At 47.9% G+C, this 16,579-nt stretch overlaps 1 protein-coding gene across 1 annotated transcript in view; it reads left to right on the forward strand.

Annotated features, from left to right (window-relative positions):
- Positions 1 to 16,579, forward strand: part of B4GALT1 (beta-1,4-galactosyltransferase 1) — a 63,991-nt gene that overhangs the window by 31,252 nt on the left and 16,160 nt on the right. The window contains exon 2 of the mRNA XM_003130680.4: positions 4,019 to 4,254. Coding sequence (XP_003130728.1) covers positions 4,019 to 4,254 — 236 coding nt within the window. The remainder of the gene's footprint in view (positions 1 to 4,018; positions 4,255 to 16,579) is intronic.

Raw genomic sequence — 16,579 nt, forward strand, 5'->3', positions numbered from 1 at the left:
TCCTTTGCTTCAAAGAAACACTGTTAGCCCCATCAACACTCCAGAAAAGCCATACTGCCTCAAAAAAGATTGACCAACAACGCCAGCCCTCAGGAAATATTCCACGGCAGTGACAAGGCAAACACTGCCCGATAATGGAGAGTACAACTCCCTTAGGAGAGAGAAAACAACAAGCAAGATGAAGAAGCTGAGAAACCACCCCCAGTCAAACCAACAGGAGAACTCACCTAAAACAGTCAACAATGAAACAGATCTCTGCAGTCTGACGGACCTGGAGTTCAAAACACAAATAGTGAAAATACTGAAGGAATTAAGAGAAGATATGAACAGTAATGCAGATACCCTCAGAAAGGAACTAGAAAATATAAGGAGGAGCCAAGAAAAACTAGAACATTCATTTGCAGAGATGCAAACTGAACTAGGGGCAGTAAAAACCAGAAGGAATAATGCAGAAGAACGAATCAGTGATATGGAAGATAGAATAATGGAAATCACTCAATCTGGTCAACAGACAGAAAACCGAATCAAAAAACTGGAAAGCAATATAAGAGACCTATGGGATAATATAAAGCGGGCCAATCTACGCATAATAGGAATTCCAGAAGGAGTAGAAAAAGATAAGGGAATGGAAAATATATTTGAAGAAATTATTGCTGGAAACTTCCCAAATCTAAAGGATACTGGATTCAAGATACAAGAAGCACAGAGGGCCCCAAACAAACTGAACCCAAACAGACCCACACCAAGACACATCATAATAAAAATGGCAAAAGTTAGTGATAAAGAGAGGATCCTCAAGGCAGCAAGAGAAAACCAGAATGTTACCTACAAGGGAACCCCCATAAGAATATCAGCTGATTTCTCTACAGAAACACTACAGGCCAGGAGGGAATGGCAAGAGATATTTAAAGTGCTCAAAGGAAAAAATATGCAACCTAGAATACTCTATCCAGCAAGAATATCATTTAAAATAGAAGGGGAAATAAAAATTTTTCCCAACAAACAAAAACTTAAAGAATACAGCAACACAAAACCCAGGTTAAAGGAAATATTGAAAGGGCTTCTCTAAACCAAAAAGAAAGGAAGGAAAGGGAAGAAAAAAGAAAAGAAAAAAAAAAAAAGAAGAAGAAGAGGAAGAACTAGGACTGAGGAAACTGCAATCAGAGAGCAGTCACTCAAATAAGCTAGCATACAGATTTAATCATGAACATGCTTCAAACAAAATAAAATTAAAAAGAAAAAAATAAAAAAGAGTCATCAAAACCATAAAATGTGGGCAAGGGATGTCAGGAGGTAAATAACCCTTTTTGTTTATATGTATGTCTCTCTTCTTAATTTTAATATAGTAATGAAGTGTTTGAACTTACAGGACCATCAGGCTAAAACACACAATTATGGGAAGGGGTTAGCATACTTAAAAAACAGGGCAACCACAAGCCAAAACCAAATATTGCATTTGCAAAAAATTAAAAAAAAAAAAAAAAAAGGACATGGTCAGATTGGGGCTTCTGGTCTCCCAATGCAAAAGTTTGCCATTAAAGGAAAGAGGGAGGATATTTCTGGCAGAGAAAGGTGTGGACCTAAGCATGGTTTATACGAACTGGGAGGGAGGTAGAGCTGAGACTGCAGGGTATGGTTGCGAAGCTCAGAGTCTTAGTCCCACATCATCCAAGACCACAGCCTTAGAGCCACTGGAGGGTTTTAGCAGAAGAATGATATCATCAGCACAGCATCTCAGAAGAAAATGAACTAATGGGAGCAGGCCCTGTGACAGTGGACCTGGGTCAGCCTCAGAGGGAGGAAAGCTGTGTGGCATCCTGGGGATCCAGAAGAGGAGAGAAGAAGCAGCAAGTCCACACCTGCTGATGGGCAAGAGGAGCAAGAGTCACAGCTTCCTTTTCTGGGGCTGCCTCATCTCGGGAGGGTGCGTGATCCCTCCAGACAAGAGGTGCTTGGAGAGCCACATGCTACTGATGAACAAACTGGGGAGTTCCTGTTGTGGCTCAGGAGGTTAAGAACCTGACACAGTGTCCATGAGGATGCGGGTTTGATCCCTGGCCTCACTCAGCAGGTTAAGGATCCGGCGTTGCAGTGAGCTGTGGTGTAGATTGTAGATATAGCTTGGATCCCACATTGCTGTGGCTATGGTGTAGGCAGGCAGCTGCAGCTCCGATTCGACCCCTAGCCTGGGAACTGACATATACCACAGGTGCAGCTGTAAAAAGAAAGAAAAACAAAAACAAAAACCAGGCGACGTAGGGCTACACACTGGACCTTGATGGTTCTCACCAGCATGTTTCGGGTGAACTCGCTCTGGGTTTGTGGTTAGCGTCTGGCCTCTGCTCGGTAATGTTGTTTCCTTCCTTTGTTCTTACAAACAGTTTGCTCCATAGGTGAAGCTGGTTACACTAGAGTAATGGTTCCCAAAGTGTTCATTGATAAAATGGTTCTGTGGCCAAATAAGTTTGGGAAATGATGGGTTAGATCAAGTGGAAGGCGTTCCTGGACTATACAGCCTCTTAGAGCTTTGGTGTGTGCATCATGACTTTGCAGAAGCAAGATGTAGTCTGCAAGCTTCCCAAACTTATTTGAGAGAGGATGTGTTCTTAAGCATCTTACTGGGATTAGTATTTCCTGAAACCCACTTTGAGAAAGTCTGACCTGCAGGGAATGCTGGAGGCCTGGGTTCAAGAGTTGGCTCTGTCCCCAATTCCCTGTGTGTTCCTGGGCCAGTCATCTTTCTCCTGCCCTCACCATGTGTGCTGTGGGAGGGGTAGTGCTCAGACGTGAAGTATGTCTTAGATATGTGCCTTTCTTAGGCACACCTGTTTCTACTCAGGAGACAGGGTCTTCCGTGCCTATTTCTGCATCTTGACTTTTGCCTTCCCTCTCCTCCTAACCTGCTGCTACCTCCAATTATACCATCCTCATCTCATCAATTTTTCCTCTAGGCCAAGAACTCTATTACTAGCTTAGTTCTCTCATTTGGGGCCATGTACTTCCGGCCCAACACCTTTTTTTTTTTTTTTTTTTTTTTTTCCGCTTTCAAGGGCCACCCCGAGGCATATGGAAGTTCACAGGCTAGGGGTCTAATTGGAGCTGTAGCCACTGCCTACGCCACAGTCTCAGCAACACCAGATCCGAGCCACATCTGCAACCTACACCGCAGCTCATGGCAATGCCAGATCCTTAACCCACTGAAGGAGGCCAGGGATCAAACCCGCATCCTCATGGATGCTAGTCAATTTTGTAACCTGCTGAGCCATAATGGGAACACCTGGGCCAGCAACTTTGGAGTCACTCCTGACTTTTCCTCCTCCATTCCCTACTTATACTAAACATTCTTCTTTGATGTTCTTTCCCCTGTGTCTTCTCTCTGTTCCCCCTCAGTTCCTCCAGTCCCTGCTCATTTCATCTGTGCATTATGACCCTTCCAGAGACATGGGTTACTCATGCCACTTTCTGCTGCCTTCTGATTTCAGACTTATTTCCTTGGCACTGACCTCCCCTAAACACACACACACACACACACACACACATACACACACACTCTCTCTCTCTCTCTCTCTCTCACTCATTCACTTTCCCTCATCGAGGTTAGGTTCAGAGAGATGATGTAAGTCATTTGGCCAAGGCCACACAGCTGGGAAGTGGCAGTTAAGTTTCGACCCCTGGATTTCTGAGAAAGTGATTTCTCAACCTTAAAACATCCTGTCAGGAAGTCTGAGCAGGAATTACTCCATTTCCATTTTTCACTTGAACAACATAGAGTCTGAGGGGAGTCGGTTCTGGGAAGGCTTCTGGTTCTGGGAGTGACCAGCTGTGCGGTTTGCTTGGTCCTGAAGGGTTTTCTGGGATGGTTGGTCATGCTAGTGATGGACATTGTCCCTAGTGCTGGGTGTGAGTGCCGTTTCCATGGCCACACTGCCTCCCAGGAGGAGATGCTTCCTGTGGCAGCAACCTGGGCACCTGCAGAGTCCTGTGGCCTGATGACTTCTCCTTCCCTCCACCTCTCTAGTCGGCCCCATGCTGATTGAGTTTAACATGGCCGTGGACCTGAAGCTTGTGGAGAAACAGAACCCGGAGGTGAATATGGGTGGTCACTACACCCCCAAGGACTGCACCTCTCCTCACAAGGTGGCTATCATCATTCCATTCCGCAATCGGCAGGAACACCTCAAGTATTGGCTGTATTACTTGCACCCAATCCTACAGCGTCAGCAGTTGGACTATGGCGTCTATGTTATCAACCAGGTGAGGTCTGGGAAGATGGAGGGAGGGAGTGTGCGTGTGAGAGTATGTGCATGTGTGTGTGTGCGTTCCTGTGCACTCAAATATGTGAGAAATGAGGGGTGAAGGAAAGGAAGTGATTTTTTAGACATCTGGCATTTTGGGCATCTAGCATCTAGCATAGAAGTTTGATACCTCAAGTTTATCCTGAATACCTAAATTCACATCTTTAGACTATCACCCTCCAGGCGATAGTCTAACTTCTAACATCTAACTTCTCTATATACCAAATTCCATTGAAATTCATCTAAAGAGACAGAGTATGCCCATTTCTAAAAGGCCTCATGTCCATTTCATCTCAAGATAAACTCTGGATCTGCTTATAGTAAGTTTGAGTAGTAAGAATATTGGCAGTTGACAGCTTGCATCAAAGTTGAGGGACTCTGTGACCTTCCTTGGACCAGAAGAGAAGCTGGAAACAGCAGAGTATCCATCAACCATTTCTGAGCACTGCTGGGGCAAAGTGCTGCAGAGAAATTAACTAAAGAAACCTAAGTCCCAGGTCCAGCTGTCCTGAAGCTTCCATCCCAACTTATGGCAAGCAGAACCATTCCAGGGAACAATTTTCGAATCATGTCAAGAATTGAAGCTCAGGGTAGGAGAGCAGGAGCTGGTCAAAACCCCTAGAGGCTGTTTGAATCCCTTGGCCAAGGGAGACAAGGACAAGGGCCCCAAGAAAATCTGCAAGCAAGTTAGCCAGATAGTTGGGGGCCACCTTAGAAGACTATTTGAATCGTGAGAGAGAACAGGTAAATTCCCTGCAAAATTCAAGCCACTCCAACAAGTATTTGTTTAAGAAAAGCTCTGTCATCAAGGAACACTCGTTTGATGCCAGTGAGCACATGTTGATCGTGGCCAGGTTCAGGAGCCTGTTATTAAAACAGTGGCAGTAAGCACCTGGAAGAGGAAGCCACTGTCACCAGGAGCCAGCCGGGATTAATAAGAACAAGCCACACCAGCTGCATCTCCTTTCCTTCTTTGACAGTTGTTATACCAGTGGGTGAGTGATATGCTGTAGACACCACGTCAGCTCTTATTCATCAAGGCGTCTGATGGCCTCCCACACATCTACCCTGTGGTCTGAATGGTGTATAAATTAAGTTAAAAGACATAGTTGGGTAAAGAGTGTAAAAGGGAGCTAGTGATGGGAGTTCCCGTTGTGGCTCAGTGGGTTAAGAACTCGACATAGTGTCTGTGAGGCTGCTTTGATCCCCGACCTCACTAAGTGGGTTAAGGATCTGGTGCCTCAAGCTGTAGCATAGGTCACAGATGCGGCTCAGATCCGGCGTTGCTGTGTCTGTGACGGAGGCCGGCAGCTGCACCTCTGATTCAACCCCAAGCCTGGGAACTTCCATATGCTGCAGGTGCGGCTGTAGAAAGAAAAAAAAAAGAGAGAGTTAGTGATGATGTCGAGTTTTTAAATTTAGGTGACTGTGGTTAAGAAAGACTGGGTTGGGGGTGTGTGTGTAAAAAAGCTAACGTATAGAAAGATTATATTTTAGATGAATGTGTGATTTCCCTGTTCAGTTATCAAGTCGAAACAAATCCCAGACCAGTAAAATTGAAACACTATCTTAAATTCCTATGACATGATTTATATAGATATTCCCCAAGTTTCAAATGACAGATGTCCAAGTGCTATTTGCTCCTGCCTGCTCCCGATCCAAGTTGGCAGAACAACTAAGCAAGGCAGCTTGGACCAGTGACACCTCTGTGTTGGCTAACGCTGCCTAGGACAGAGCTTCTCCAGGATGTGCTTTCTGAAGTGGAGATCTGAGGCCAAGTGCATCTGAGGTGTGCTGGAATGAACAACACAAAGCGGGTTTCATCCTGCAGAGCCTTCAGCGTGCTGGTGCACATTTCAGCCTCCAGAAGGACTCAGCACGCAGTGTTTCCTGAGCTTGTCTGACTGGAGAACCATTTTCCAAGAATTATCTCAAGTGATGAGTGTTCTGTGAATCAAACTTTGGGGAAAGCGGGCCTGCGTTGGCATCCTCTCCCCTTTTAACTTGCCCTAGGATGCTGAGAAACACCCCCTCCCTTATCTTTTCCCACCTGTATCTTAGCACTGGAAAAAACTAGTTTTTTAAACATTTACAGCTTTTATTCTCTAGTCTTATCTGTATCATTGTCTTCCCCTCCCTGCCCTGCCCCAATCATAGCTTTTTGCTTCTTTATCTTTTTCCTCTCTTCCAAGGGTTAACTTTCCACCTTAGAGAATCATTTCCTTTTTATCTCCCTCCCCTCCCCAGCTAATCTCATTTCTTCTGCTGCTTTGCTCTCATTATTTCTTTGGGAAAATAGAATCTGACTTCCAGGTAGCTAAGTCATGAAAAAACTGGTAAGTCTGCTCTACCTTTCCAGTAAAGACTATCTTGGATGGGATCTATAATAAAAAGTGACGATAGGAGTTCCCGTCGTGGCGCAGTGGTTAACGAATCCGACTAGGAACCATGAGGTTGCGGGTTCGGTCCCTGCCCTTGCTCAGTGGGTTAACGATCTGGCGTTGCCGTGAGCTGCGGTGTAGATTGCAGATTCGGCTCGGATCCCGCGTTGCTGTGCCTCTGGCTTAGGCCGGAGACTACAGCTCCGATTCGACCCCTAGCCTGGGAACCTCCATGTGCCGCGGGAGCAGCCCAAGAAATAGCAAAAAGACAAAAAAAAAAAAAAAAAAAAGTGACGATAGAGGAGTTTTCCATGTGGTGCAGATGGTTAAAAATCCAGCATTGTCACTGTTGTGGCTCTGGTTATACCCCTGGTGTGGGTTCTTTGATACCTGGCCTGGGAATTTCTGCATGCTGTGGGCGTGGCCAAAAGGGGAAGGAAAAAAAAAAAACGTTGCTAGGAAACCTAAGCCTGGAAAGGAAAGAGATGGGAGGGGAAGCATTTGGAGTGCCCTCCACCTACAAATTAGGACCTTCCTGTGTTCTCTGTTTTACTGCCCTGGTAAGGGTACAGGAGTTCAGAGCCTCTGTCTTGGGCTTTGTGTACCATTTGTTGGGCAAATAGGCCTCTCAGTGTCTTCCTGTCTCAGACACTCTGCTGTCATTTTGATGCTCAATCACCCCTCCCCCCACCCATTTAAGGTGAGAAAGGATACCTCATCTACAGTGGGAAGGGCCCCTGAGACATCTAGTCTAAGGGTTCTCAGGTTTTTAAGAACAAAACCTCCTTCTGCCCCATTAAAATGCTACACAGTTGGGAGTTCCCACTGTGGCTCAGTGGAAACAAACCCAACTAGTATCTATGAGGATGTGGGGTGGGTTTGATCCCTGGTCTCGCTCAGTGGGTTAAGGATCCCGCATTGCTGTGGCTGTGGTGTAGGCCAGCAGCTGCAGCTCCCACTCGACCCCTAGTCTGGGAACTTTTCATATGCCACGAGTGCAGCCCTAAAAAGCAAAACAAACAAAAACTACTATGCAGTGCCCCCTCTGCAGAGGGTCACAATGGTTCTGTTCTACTTGAAGTGGGGGCCATGTCCCCATCTCTACCCCTAACTCCCCTTCAGTCTTTGCTGGGATTCACATGGACCCCCAAGGCCGGGTAGTGTAAAAACTGCTCTGTTTTGTAGTGAGCAAACTGAGACTCAGAGAGGAAGTGACTGGGCATAAGCAGCAGTTGGGCTGCAGCTCAGAGCCTGGTCCCCCTCTCCTAGGGCCCTCCCCATGTGTCAGCGCTAACTCCCTTCTCAAGGCCATTTAGTCCCTCCCTCAAAATCCTTCTCAAAGCTGAGTGTCCAGGGCCAGGTGTGAGATCCAGGCTCAGGCTGTCTGGGCTTCTGGCTCTGCCACTCCCCAGCCCAGTGACCTTAGGCTTGAGTCCTTCAGACCTTGGTTTTTCTCTTTGGCGGGAGGGGACAGCTTTAAGGCTTTAATCCTTAGCACATGAGGCTGTGAAGCAGCTGGCCCATGGTGAACCCTAAGTAAATATTAGCTACCCCAACCCGTCTTCCCACCTATTTCCACTGCCCTGGACTATGGTGATAACTCTTCACCACCTTCCCCGCTTTCTGCTTCACCCCCACTTGGTACCAGCACCGAGACCCTCCCTCCCAATTTTGTGGCTCTGTGGGGTTAGAGGATTGGAGACCTAGGGACCATGTCAAACCCACCACCTTTCAGAGGAGGGTTGTATCTCAAGCTGCACATGCAAGGGCTTTTTTTTTTTTTTTTTTTTTTTTGGCTTTTTTAGAGTTGCACCTGTGGCATATGGAAGTTCCCAGGTTCCCAGGCTAGGGGTTGAATCGGAACTGCAGCTGCTGGCCTACACCACAACCACAGCAATAGGGGATCTGAGCTGCATCTGCGACCTATACCACAGCTCACGGCAATGCCGGATCCTTAACCCACTGAGCGAGGCCAGGGATTGAACATGCAACCTCATGGTTCCTAGTCAGATTCATTTCTGCTGCAGCACAATGGGAACATCCTAAAGGGCTTTTTTGCCTTGGGCTTTTGTGGCACCTACCCCGTCCACATCAAGCTGTTAACTTCTCCCTCTGGTCTGGTTCTCTCCAATCACCATAAAAACTTACAACTCACAAAAAGTGGGGCGGAGGGGAATGGGGAGGCTTTACCAGTTGAGATGGAGAAGAGGCAGCACTGCTGTCAGTCCACAGCATCCACCCTTCCTCCTACCTTAGCTGGCCAGTGTCTGAACATCCCGTTAGGGATCTGGCACGTCTGGGACCTTGGCTCCGACGAGGATATCGAGATGTAGTAGGTGGGAGGGGTTCACACCACTTTTCCTCATACTTTAATTGGAAAAGGAAACTATAAAACTACCAAAGGTAAAGAGAACACAGGAAGCCACCTGGCAGCCCTAGCCCTCAATAAGAAACGCCGGATGTCGGTGAGAATAAGCATCATCAGGATTACCAAACAGGTGAGGAACACAGGCCCAGCTGGCCAGGTGGGTGTGTGACAACCTTGGCAGCCCTTGGCCTCTGAGCCAGTGCCCAGGATCCATCTCTGATTCTGTTTGTGGATCCCCTGGGACCTCTGATCTCACTCGGCTGCCTGAGCATTTCTGACCACGTCATGCCCTCTCTAAACTCGTTAGCATGTCCCCTTTGCCCACAGACAAGGGTCTAAGGGGCTGGAAGGCTGAGCCTGGCATCGGACAGGGGCCACTGCAGTCCTCCCTACCTCCTGCCACTTCCTCTCAGGTGTCCTTCACAGCCTTGGCCACAGCCACACTGCATCATCCCAGAGACAAGCTCTGCTCCCCACCTGGCACCTTTGCTTCCGCTGCATCACGCCCCCTCCCTGTCCCCCCTTCCTGCCTTCCCTTCTGTCCCCTGGTTGCTCTCTTTCTGGCCACTGTGTAAGACCCTCCCCAGCCTTACAAGCTCTGTGAAAGCCTGGAGTGGAGCTGACCTCTCCATCGGCTTATGCTTTCTAGGCCACGTTATGCTTTTGAGGGAGGGATGAGGCTGATTCCCTGTGTGGGTGCTCCCCACCCTGTGGTCTCTGGACTCCAGGCCCTCTGGTCTCTGTGACCATGTGGCTCCATGCACCATCAGGGTTTGGAGCATGGAGCTGCTTCCTGTGGCTCCTGCCTGATTACTGACACCCACTCTCAGGACCCTTTGCTCCCAGTTCTCTGGCAAGGTCTGTGCCTCTTAGAAGTGAAGGCTTCTGGAGTTCCCATTGTGGCTCAGCGGTAACGAACCCAACTAGTATCCATGAGGACATGGGTTCGATCCCTGGCCTTGCTCAATAGGTTAAGGATCCGGCGTTGTCCATGTAGGTCACAGATGCAGCTCGGATCCGTGGTTGCTGTGGTTGTTGTATAGGCTAGCAGCTGCAGCTCCAATTTGACCCCTAGCTTGGGGACTTCTATGTGCTACATGTGTGCCCCTAAAAAGGAAAAACAGTGAAGCCTCGATTCCCCTCCAGGCCAGGTCATGATCCTTAGGAAAGCGCATGACCAACACCACCCCACCCCCTCCCATCCCGACCTGTCCACAGGCCTCTCCCCAAAGCTCCCTGCCCCTGGTGGACCATGGGTGACCTCCCCCTTCAGGAAAAATGCAGAGCACCTCCTTTAGCCCTGTGGTCGCTGATGGTCATAAAACTTTATGATCTTTTGGACTGAACCCCTTTCATGGTCTCACTTTGAATATTGACCCCTTTTGCCCCCCTAGAGAGGCAGTGGGATACTCCCCTTGTTCCTGCTGAGGGAACACTCCCAGAGGTGAGCAACTTGCTAGGGTCCCCTGATGTCCAGGTAGCAGAGCTGGCATTTGGACAGAATTCACCCAAGGCCTAAGGAATGCCTCGCCCTGCCATGAGCTTTCCTCACACTGGGGTACAGCTCATATCTACTTGGCAGTGCTCCCTGTGAGTCCCTCTGGGGCATGGGAGGGAGGTAGCAGCTTGGGAGTAACAGCCTCAGAACCCCCTGGGAGGCTTGTCCAGTTGTCATGGTAACAGGTAAAACCTGGCCTGAAAGAGGGACCCAGCTCCTGCCTGAGGAGTCGCCATCTCACTTTGGAATTTTCCTCCCTCTTCCTTTTCACCTGTACACTGTCAGGAGGTGGCTCCGGGCTGATTGTCTGGGACTGCGTGTGGGCAGGTTTGGTGACAGTTCTTTGGCATCCTTGGTCAGAGTATCTGTCACCACACCTTAGCAGCTTACCTCTGTCACCGGGCCAGGCAGCTGGTTTCTAAATAAGGCTAAGACAAATTAGAGGGAAGCAGGTTCCTGAGTCCACCCTGCTGCGGAAGACAGCTGCCTGGGCCTGAGGCCCCCTCCTGCTTTCGTTTCCAGCTTGATCATGTCTGTTTACCATCCCCCATCCCTGCCTTCCCTTTCCTGCCTGAGCTGTCAGTGCCCAGATTGATGTGTGCAGGAATGGGGCTTGGGAGGGGCCGGCCAGCCCTGTCCTGCAGCAGCCCCTTCCTGTGGTGCTGGAACCTGTTGGGGCCTGGGGACCAGGAGGGTTGCGGGGAGGCTGGGGGTATCTGTATCTCACTGCTGCTCACATGCTGCCCCAGAGATTGGTCATTTCCTTTGCTCTGTGTTTTTCCCTTTCTCCTTCTGTGGCTTCACTCTGGGTCTCCTGGGAAATGTGTCTGAGGACTTACAGGTACTTGCAGAGCTGGTAAATTGCCTCCCTGGACATTGTTCTGGGAACTGTCATTTTCTCTGCTCACCATTGACTTTGCAACAGGGAATGACAACTCGTTAGGGATTTGCCTTTGCCCTGGAATGAGAGTGGTCACAGCCTGGACGTTTGCCACTCTTCTTTGCATCTCTCCTTTGCAGCCATCCTTGTTTCTTTTTTCTTTTTCTTGTTCTTTTTTTTTTTTTCCTTCTAGTGGGGGCCTTTTGCTTTTACTTGTTAATCCTGTTTGTAGCAAAGCAAGCTGAAGGAGGACCTCCTCTCTGTGATCTGCTTCTTGCTCTCCACCTACCTCCTCTTCTGTGCCCTTCACCTTCTAGAGAGAGAGAGAGAGAGGAATGCCGACTTAACTACTGCTGTGACTACTGCTGCTGCCGCCGCCACTGCTGCCACCCTGGTAATGTCCATGTGCCCCCAAATCCAACGCAGAGCCCAGGCCCTGCTGGTCAAGGGGAAGCCGTGTAAATAATCCTGAGAATGTGCCATCCCAGAATGTGCCCTGGGGTCTTCTCTCGGGCAAGGCCGTGGCCTCTGTGGGCTCCAGGGTTGCTGGAAGCCAGCCTGCTATGCAGAGACAAGAGACTTTGCCTTAAAATTAAGCCACAGTTGAGCTCATACTGTATGTGTTTATACTTTTGTATCCCGCTTTTTTCTTAAATTCCTTATTATCAGCATCTTCCCATGTTATTTCATAGTCTTCATAATCATCACTTTCCATGCCTTCATGGTAGATGAGCATGTAGTTCTACCATAATTAACATAGACATTCCTCTATTTAGAAGGCATTTAGATAATTTCCACTTATTCACTAGCATAAATAACATTAAAATGAACATCTCTGGGTCTGCAGCTTATTCTGTGTTTGCTTATTCCACTTTTAGAATCATTTCCCCAGGCTAGAAGTTCCTTGGTGGCTCGGTGTGTTAAGAATCCAGCGTTGTCACTGCTGTGGTGCAGGTTCAGTCCCTAGCCTGGGAACTTCTGCATGGCATGGGCACAGCCAAAAAAAGAAAAAAGTCATTTCCCCAGGCTAGATTTTCAGATACAGGACTATGGGTTTAGAAATGGTTTAAACATTTTTATGGCTCATAATATAAATAGCCGAATTGTGGAGTTCCTGTTGTGTATCCATGAGGATGTGGGTTCGATCCCTGGCCTCACTCATTGAGGTAAGGATCTGGCGTTGCTGTGAGCTGTAGTATAGGTCACAGATGTGTCTTGGATTCCCTGTTGCTATGGGTGGTGCAGGCCGGCACCTGCAGCTCCGATTCAGCCCCTAGCCTGGGAACCTCCATATGCTGCAGGTACAGCCCTAAAAAGCAATAATAATAATAATAATAATAATAAGTAGCCAAATTGTTTTCTGAAAAAGAAACCTTTATTTTCTTTTTCTGCAGAAAGTCTCAGTGCCTTGGGCCCTGAGTGAGAACCAGACATCCTGCTGTGGCTGCTTTGGAACTGGGCTTTAAAACTGTTTTCTGGGAGTTCCCGTCATGGCGCAGTGGTTAACGAATCCGACTAGGAACCATAAGGTTGCGGGTTCGGTCCCTGCCCTTGCTCAGTGGGTTAATGATCCGGCGTTGCTGTGAGCTGTGGTGTAGGTCGCAGACGCGGCTCGGATCCCGTGTTGCTGTGGCTCTGGTGTAGGCCAGTGGCTACAGCTCTGATTTGACCCCTAGCCTGGGAATCTCCATATGCCGCGAGAGCGGCCAAAGAAATAGCAAAAAGACAAAAAAAAAAAAAAAAACACTGTTTTCTGGAGTTCCCATCGTGGCTCAGCAGAAATGAATCTGACTAGTATCCATGAGGACACAGGTTTAATCCCTGGCCTTGCTCAGTGGGTTAAGGATCCAGCATTGCCGTGAGCTGTGATGTAGATTGCAGACACAGCTCAGATCTGTTGTTGCTGTGGCTGTGGTGTAGGCCGGCAGCTGTAGCTCCGATTCAACCCCTAGCTTGGGAACCTCACAGGTACGGCCCTAAAAAGACAAATAAATAAGTGATAAAACTGTTTTCTGTGTTTACAGAATTCCCCAAAATCCCTGTTGGCTCAGTTCTCTCTGAAGGGAACTTATAGCTCTGACCTTGATCTAGTCCAATATAGGCCAAGGATGTGCTCACCCTTGTGAGTAATTATTTTGGCAAACAGAACCACCCCCTTAACTCCTGAGCCTGAAGGGCCCGTTTCCTTCACTCACTGGGAGAAGTGCTGAAGTCTCAGATCCAGGTTTTGTTAAGGGCCCTGTCCAAGCTCAGGGCCACCACATTATCATGGTTCAAAACCAGAGGCCCAGCTTCTGAGAAATCATGGGTGAGTGGGTATTAACCCGCCACAAACTCAGCATTTGCATAATCTCCGTAATTCTCTGGGATCACTTCTCAGCCAGCCTGTCTACCATCCCAAGGCCTACAGGTCAGTCCTACCACAGGACGGCCCAGCGGAGTTTCCTTTGCTTTCCTACCACCCACTCAGCCTAGGTCTTTCTTCTTGGCGTCTGAGTAGGCACAAAAAAGCATGCAAGAGGGTGTGTTTGCAGGCATTTCTACTGCTTGCATACCTGCCTCTGGATCTGTGGGCTTGAGAGTCTGTGAGTTGCTGTAGGTTTGGAGGGAAGGGTGGCTTTGTGATGGGCTAGGCATATGTACAGGAGCAAAACTGTCTCTCCCATCACATAAAAATTCTGATTCTTGGGTGAGTTCCTGTCATGGCTCAGTGGTTAACAAGCCTAACTTGAATCCATGAGGATGCAGGTTCGATTCCTAGGCTCGCTCAAGTGGGTTAAGGATTCAGCATTGCCGTGAATTGTCGTGTACGTCACAGACACAGCTTGGATCCCGCTTTGCTGTGGCTGTCGTGTAGGCTGGCAGCTGTAGCTCTGATTCGACCCCTAGCCTGAGAACCTCCATATGCTGCGGTGCAGCCCTAAAAAGCAAAAAAAAAAAAAATTCTGATTCTTGGTAGTTCTCGTTGTGGCACAGAAGAAATGAATCTGACCAGTATCCATGAGGATGCAGGTTCAATCCCTGGCCTTGCCCAGTGGGTTAAGGATCTGGTGTTGCCATGAGCTTTGGTGTAGTTTGCAGACGCAGCTTGGATCCCGCATTGCTGTGGCTGAGGCGTAAGCTGGCAGCTATAGCTCCGATTTGACCCCTAGTCTGGGAACTTCCATATGCCGAGAGTGCAACCCTAAAAAGCAAAAAACAAAAACAAAAACAAAAACCTTTTTCTTGGAGAGTCTTCCGGGTTGATGTTTGCAAGTCATTGCTTCTGTCTCTTGGTGGAGGAGGGGACAGGGATGGTCAGCCCCCAAGCCATCATGGTTGAGGGACATGTTCACTGGTATACACATGTGGGCCTGACATCCAGGGAAGCCAGGGCAGTTTGATGAGTCTTCTAGAGACTGTTAGAACTTGGCAAGTGGGGGAGAGTGAGGCTTTCTGTAGTTGGTCATCTGTGCCCTGTTACAATCAGGGAAAGCCTGCTTTTGCCTTCACCGCAGGATTTGCCTAGGGATTAGACCAGATTCTGCTATCTTAAAGCCCCACAAAGCCTGCTTGCAAGTGCAAGGCACAGGCCCAGGGAGCAGGTGAGGCATGAAATGGGGAAGTGAAACTGTTGTCTTAGTCCTTGGTACAGGGTAGTCTCTGCCTGTCTGGCGTCATTGCCTAGTCTCCGATCTCTCTCACAGGAGCTTGCCACAGCCTCCGAATTGGTCTCCCTTCCTCGATTTGGGGGGCCGGGCACCCATCTCCCCTCACTCCACATGCAAGGCCTAATCCTTGTCTAACACCCTAAGCGCTGCCTGTGGCCCAAATGAAAGATAAAGCCTTGAGTATTTGAGCAGAGGTCCCAGCCTCCCTCTCCCCCGATGTTTTCCTTAACATCCACTTTCACGTCTCATTCTGGCTGCCTCAGTCTGCATTTCTTGTAGTTCCTTGAATGCTCTCTTTTCCTCACAGCCTTTACATATGCTGCTCGCTCTCCTACGAATATTCTCATGCCTCCGAACTAAACTTGACTGACTTCTTCGAGGCCTTCTTTGATTCCCTAGGATTGGGTTTGCGTTTCCACCTCTGCTTCTCCATGTGTCTGGGGCTCTGCAGCTCCCTTCTCCTCCCCTCCCCAGCAACGGTCCACCATAAAGAGCTCATCGCCCCATTACAGTTGCCTGTTTAACTTGGAATTCCTCAAAAGCAGGGCTGTGTCTTTTCTTTTTCTGTATCCCTGCTGCGAAGCATGGAGCAGACACCCAGTAAATGACAGGAGTGAATATATGAGAAAGAGGAAGAACCAAGACTGTCTGGTCCTCTTCTATCACTGGAGCTGACTTGTCTTTCTTTTTTGGTAACCACTTGATTGAGATATAATCATACACCATACAATCCACCTGTTTAAGTATGTCATTCAGTGGCTTTTAGTATATTCACAGTTATCCATCTATCACATCAATTTTAGAACATTTTCATTAAGCCAAGAAGAAACATCATGCTTCTTAGCTATCAATTCCTCCATTCACTCCACCCTATTAGTCTACTTTCTATCTCTATGGATTTGCCTATGCTAGACATTTCATATAAATGGAATCTTATATGTGGTCCTTTGTAATTGAGTTTTTTCACTTAGTATGATGTTTTCAAGGTTCATTTACTTTATAGTGTGTATCTGTACTTCATTCTTTTTGTTGCAGAATAACATTGAATTGTGAGGACATAGTACATTTTATTTACCCATTCATCAGTGAATAGTCATTTGGGTTGTTTCCACATTTTAGCTATTTGGAATAATGCTACTGTGAACTTTGTGTAAAAGTTTTTATGTGGACATGTTTTCCTTTCTCTTGGGTATATACCTAGGAGTGACTCTGCTGGATCATATGGTAACTCTTTATTTATCCATCTGAGGAATTCCAGACTCTTTTCCAAGATGGTGGCACCATGTTATATTCCCACCAGCAGTATATGAAGATTCCTTTTACAGTGAATGTGCTGCTTGCTCTCTCCTCTGTGCATGATACATGAGGGTGCTAGGAAAAGGTTTGAATGCCCTGGAGAGCTCTCTTTTTTTTTTTTTTTTTGGCTTTTTGCCATTTCTTGGGCTGCTCCCGCGGCATATGGAGGTTCCCAGGCTAGGGGTCTAATCAGAGCTGTAGCCACTGGCCT

The sequence above is a fragment of the Sus scrofa genome, chromosome 10, assembly GCF_000003025.6.
Source record: "Sus scrofa isolate TJ Tabasco breed Duroc chromosome 10, Sscrofa11.1, whole genome shotgun sequence".
Classification (NCBI taxonomy): domain Eukaryota; kingdom Metazoa; phylum Chordata; class Mammalia; order Artiodactyla; family Suidae; genus Sus; species Sus scrofa.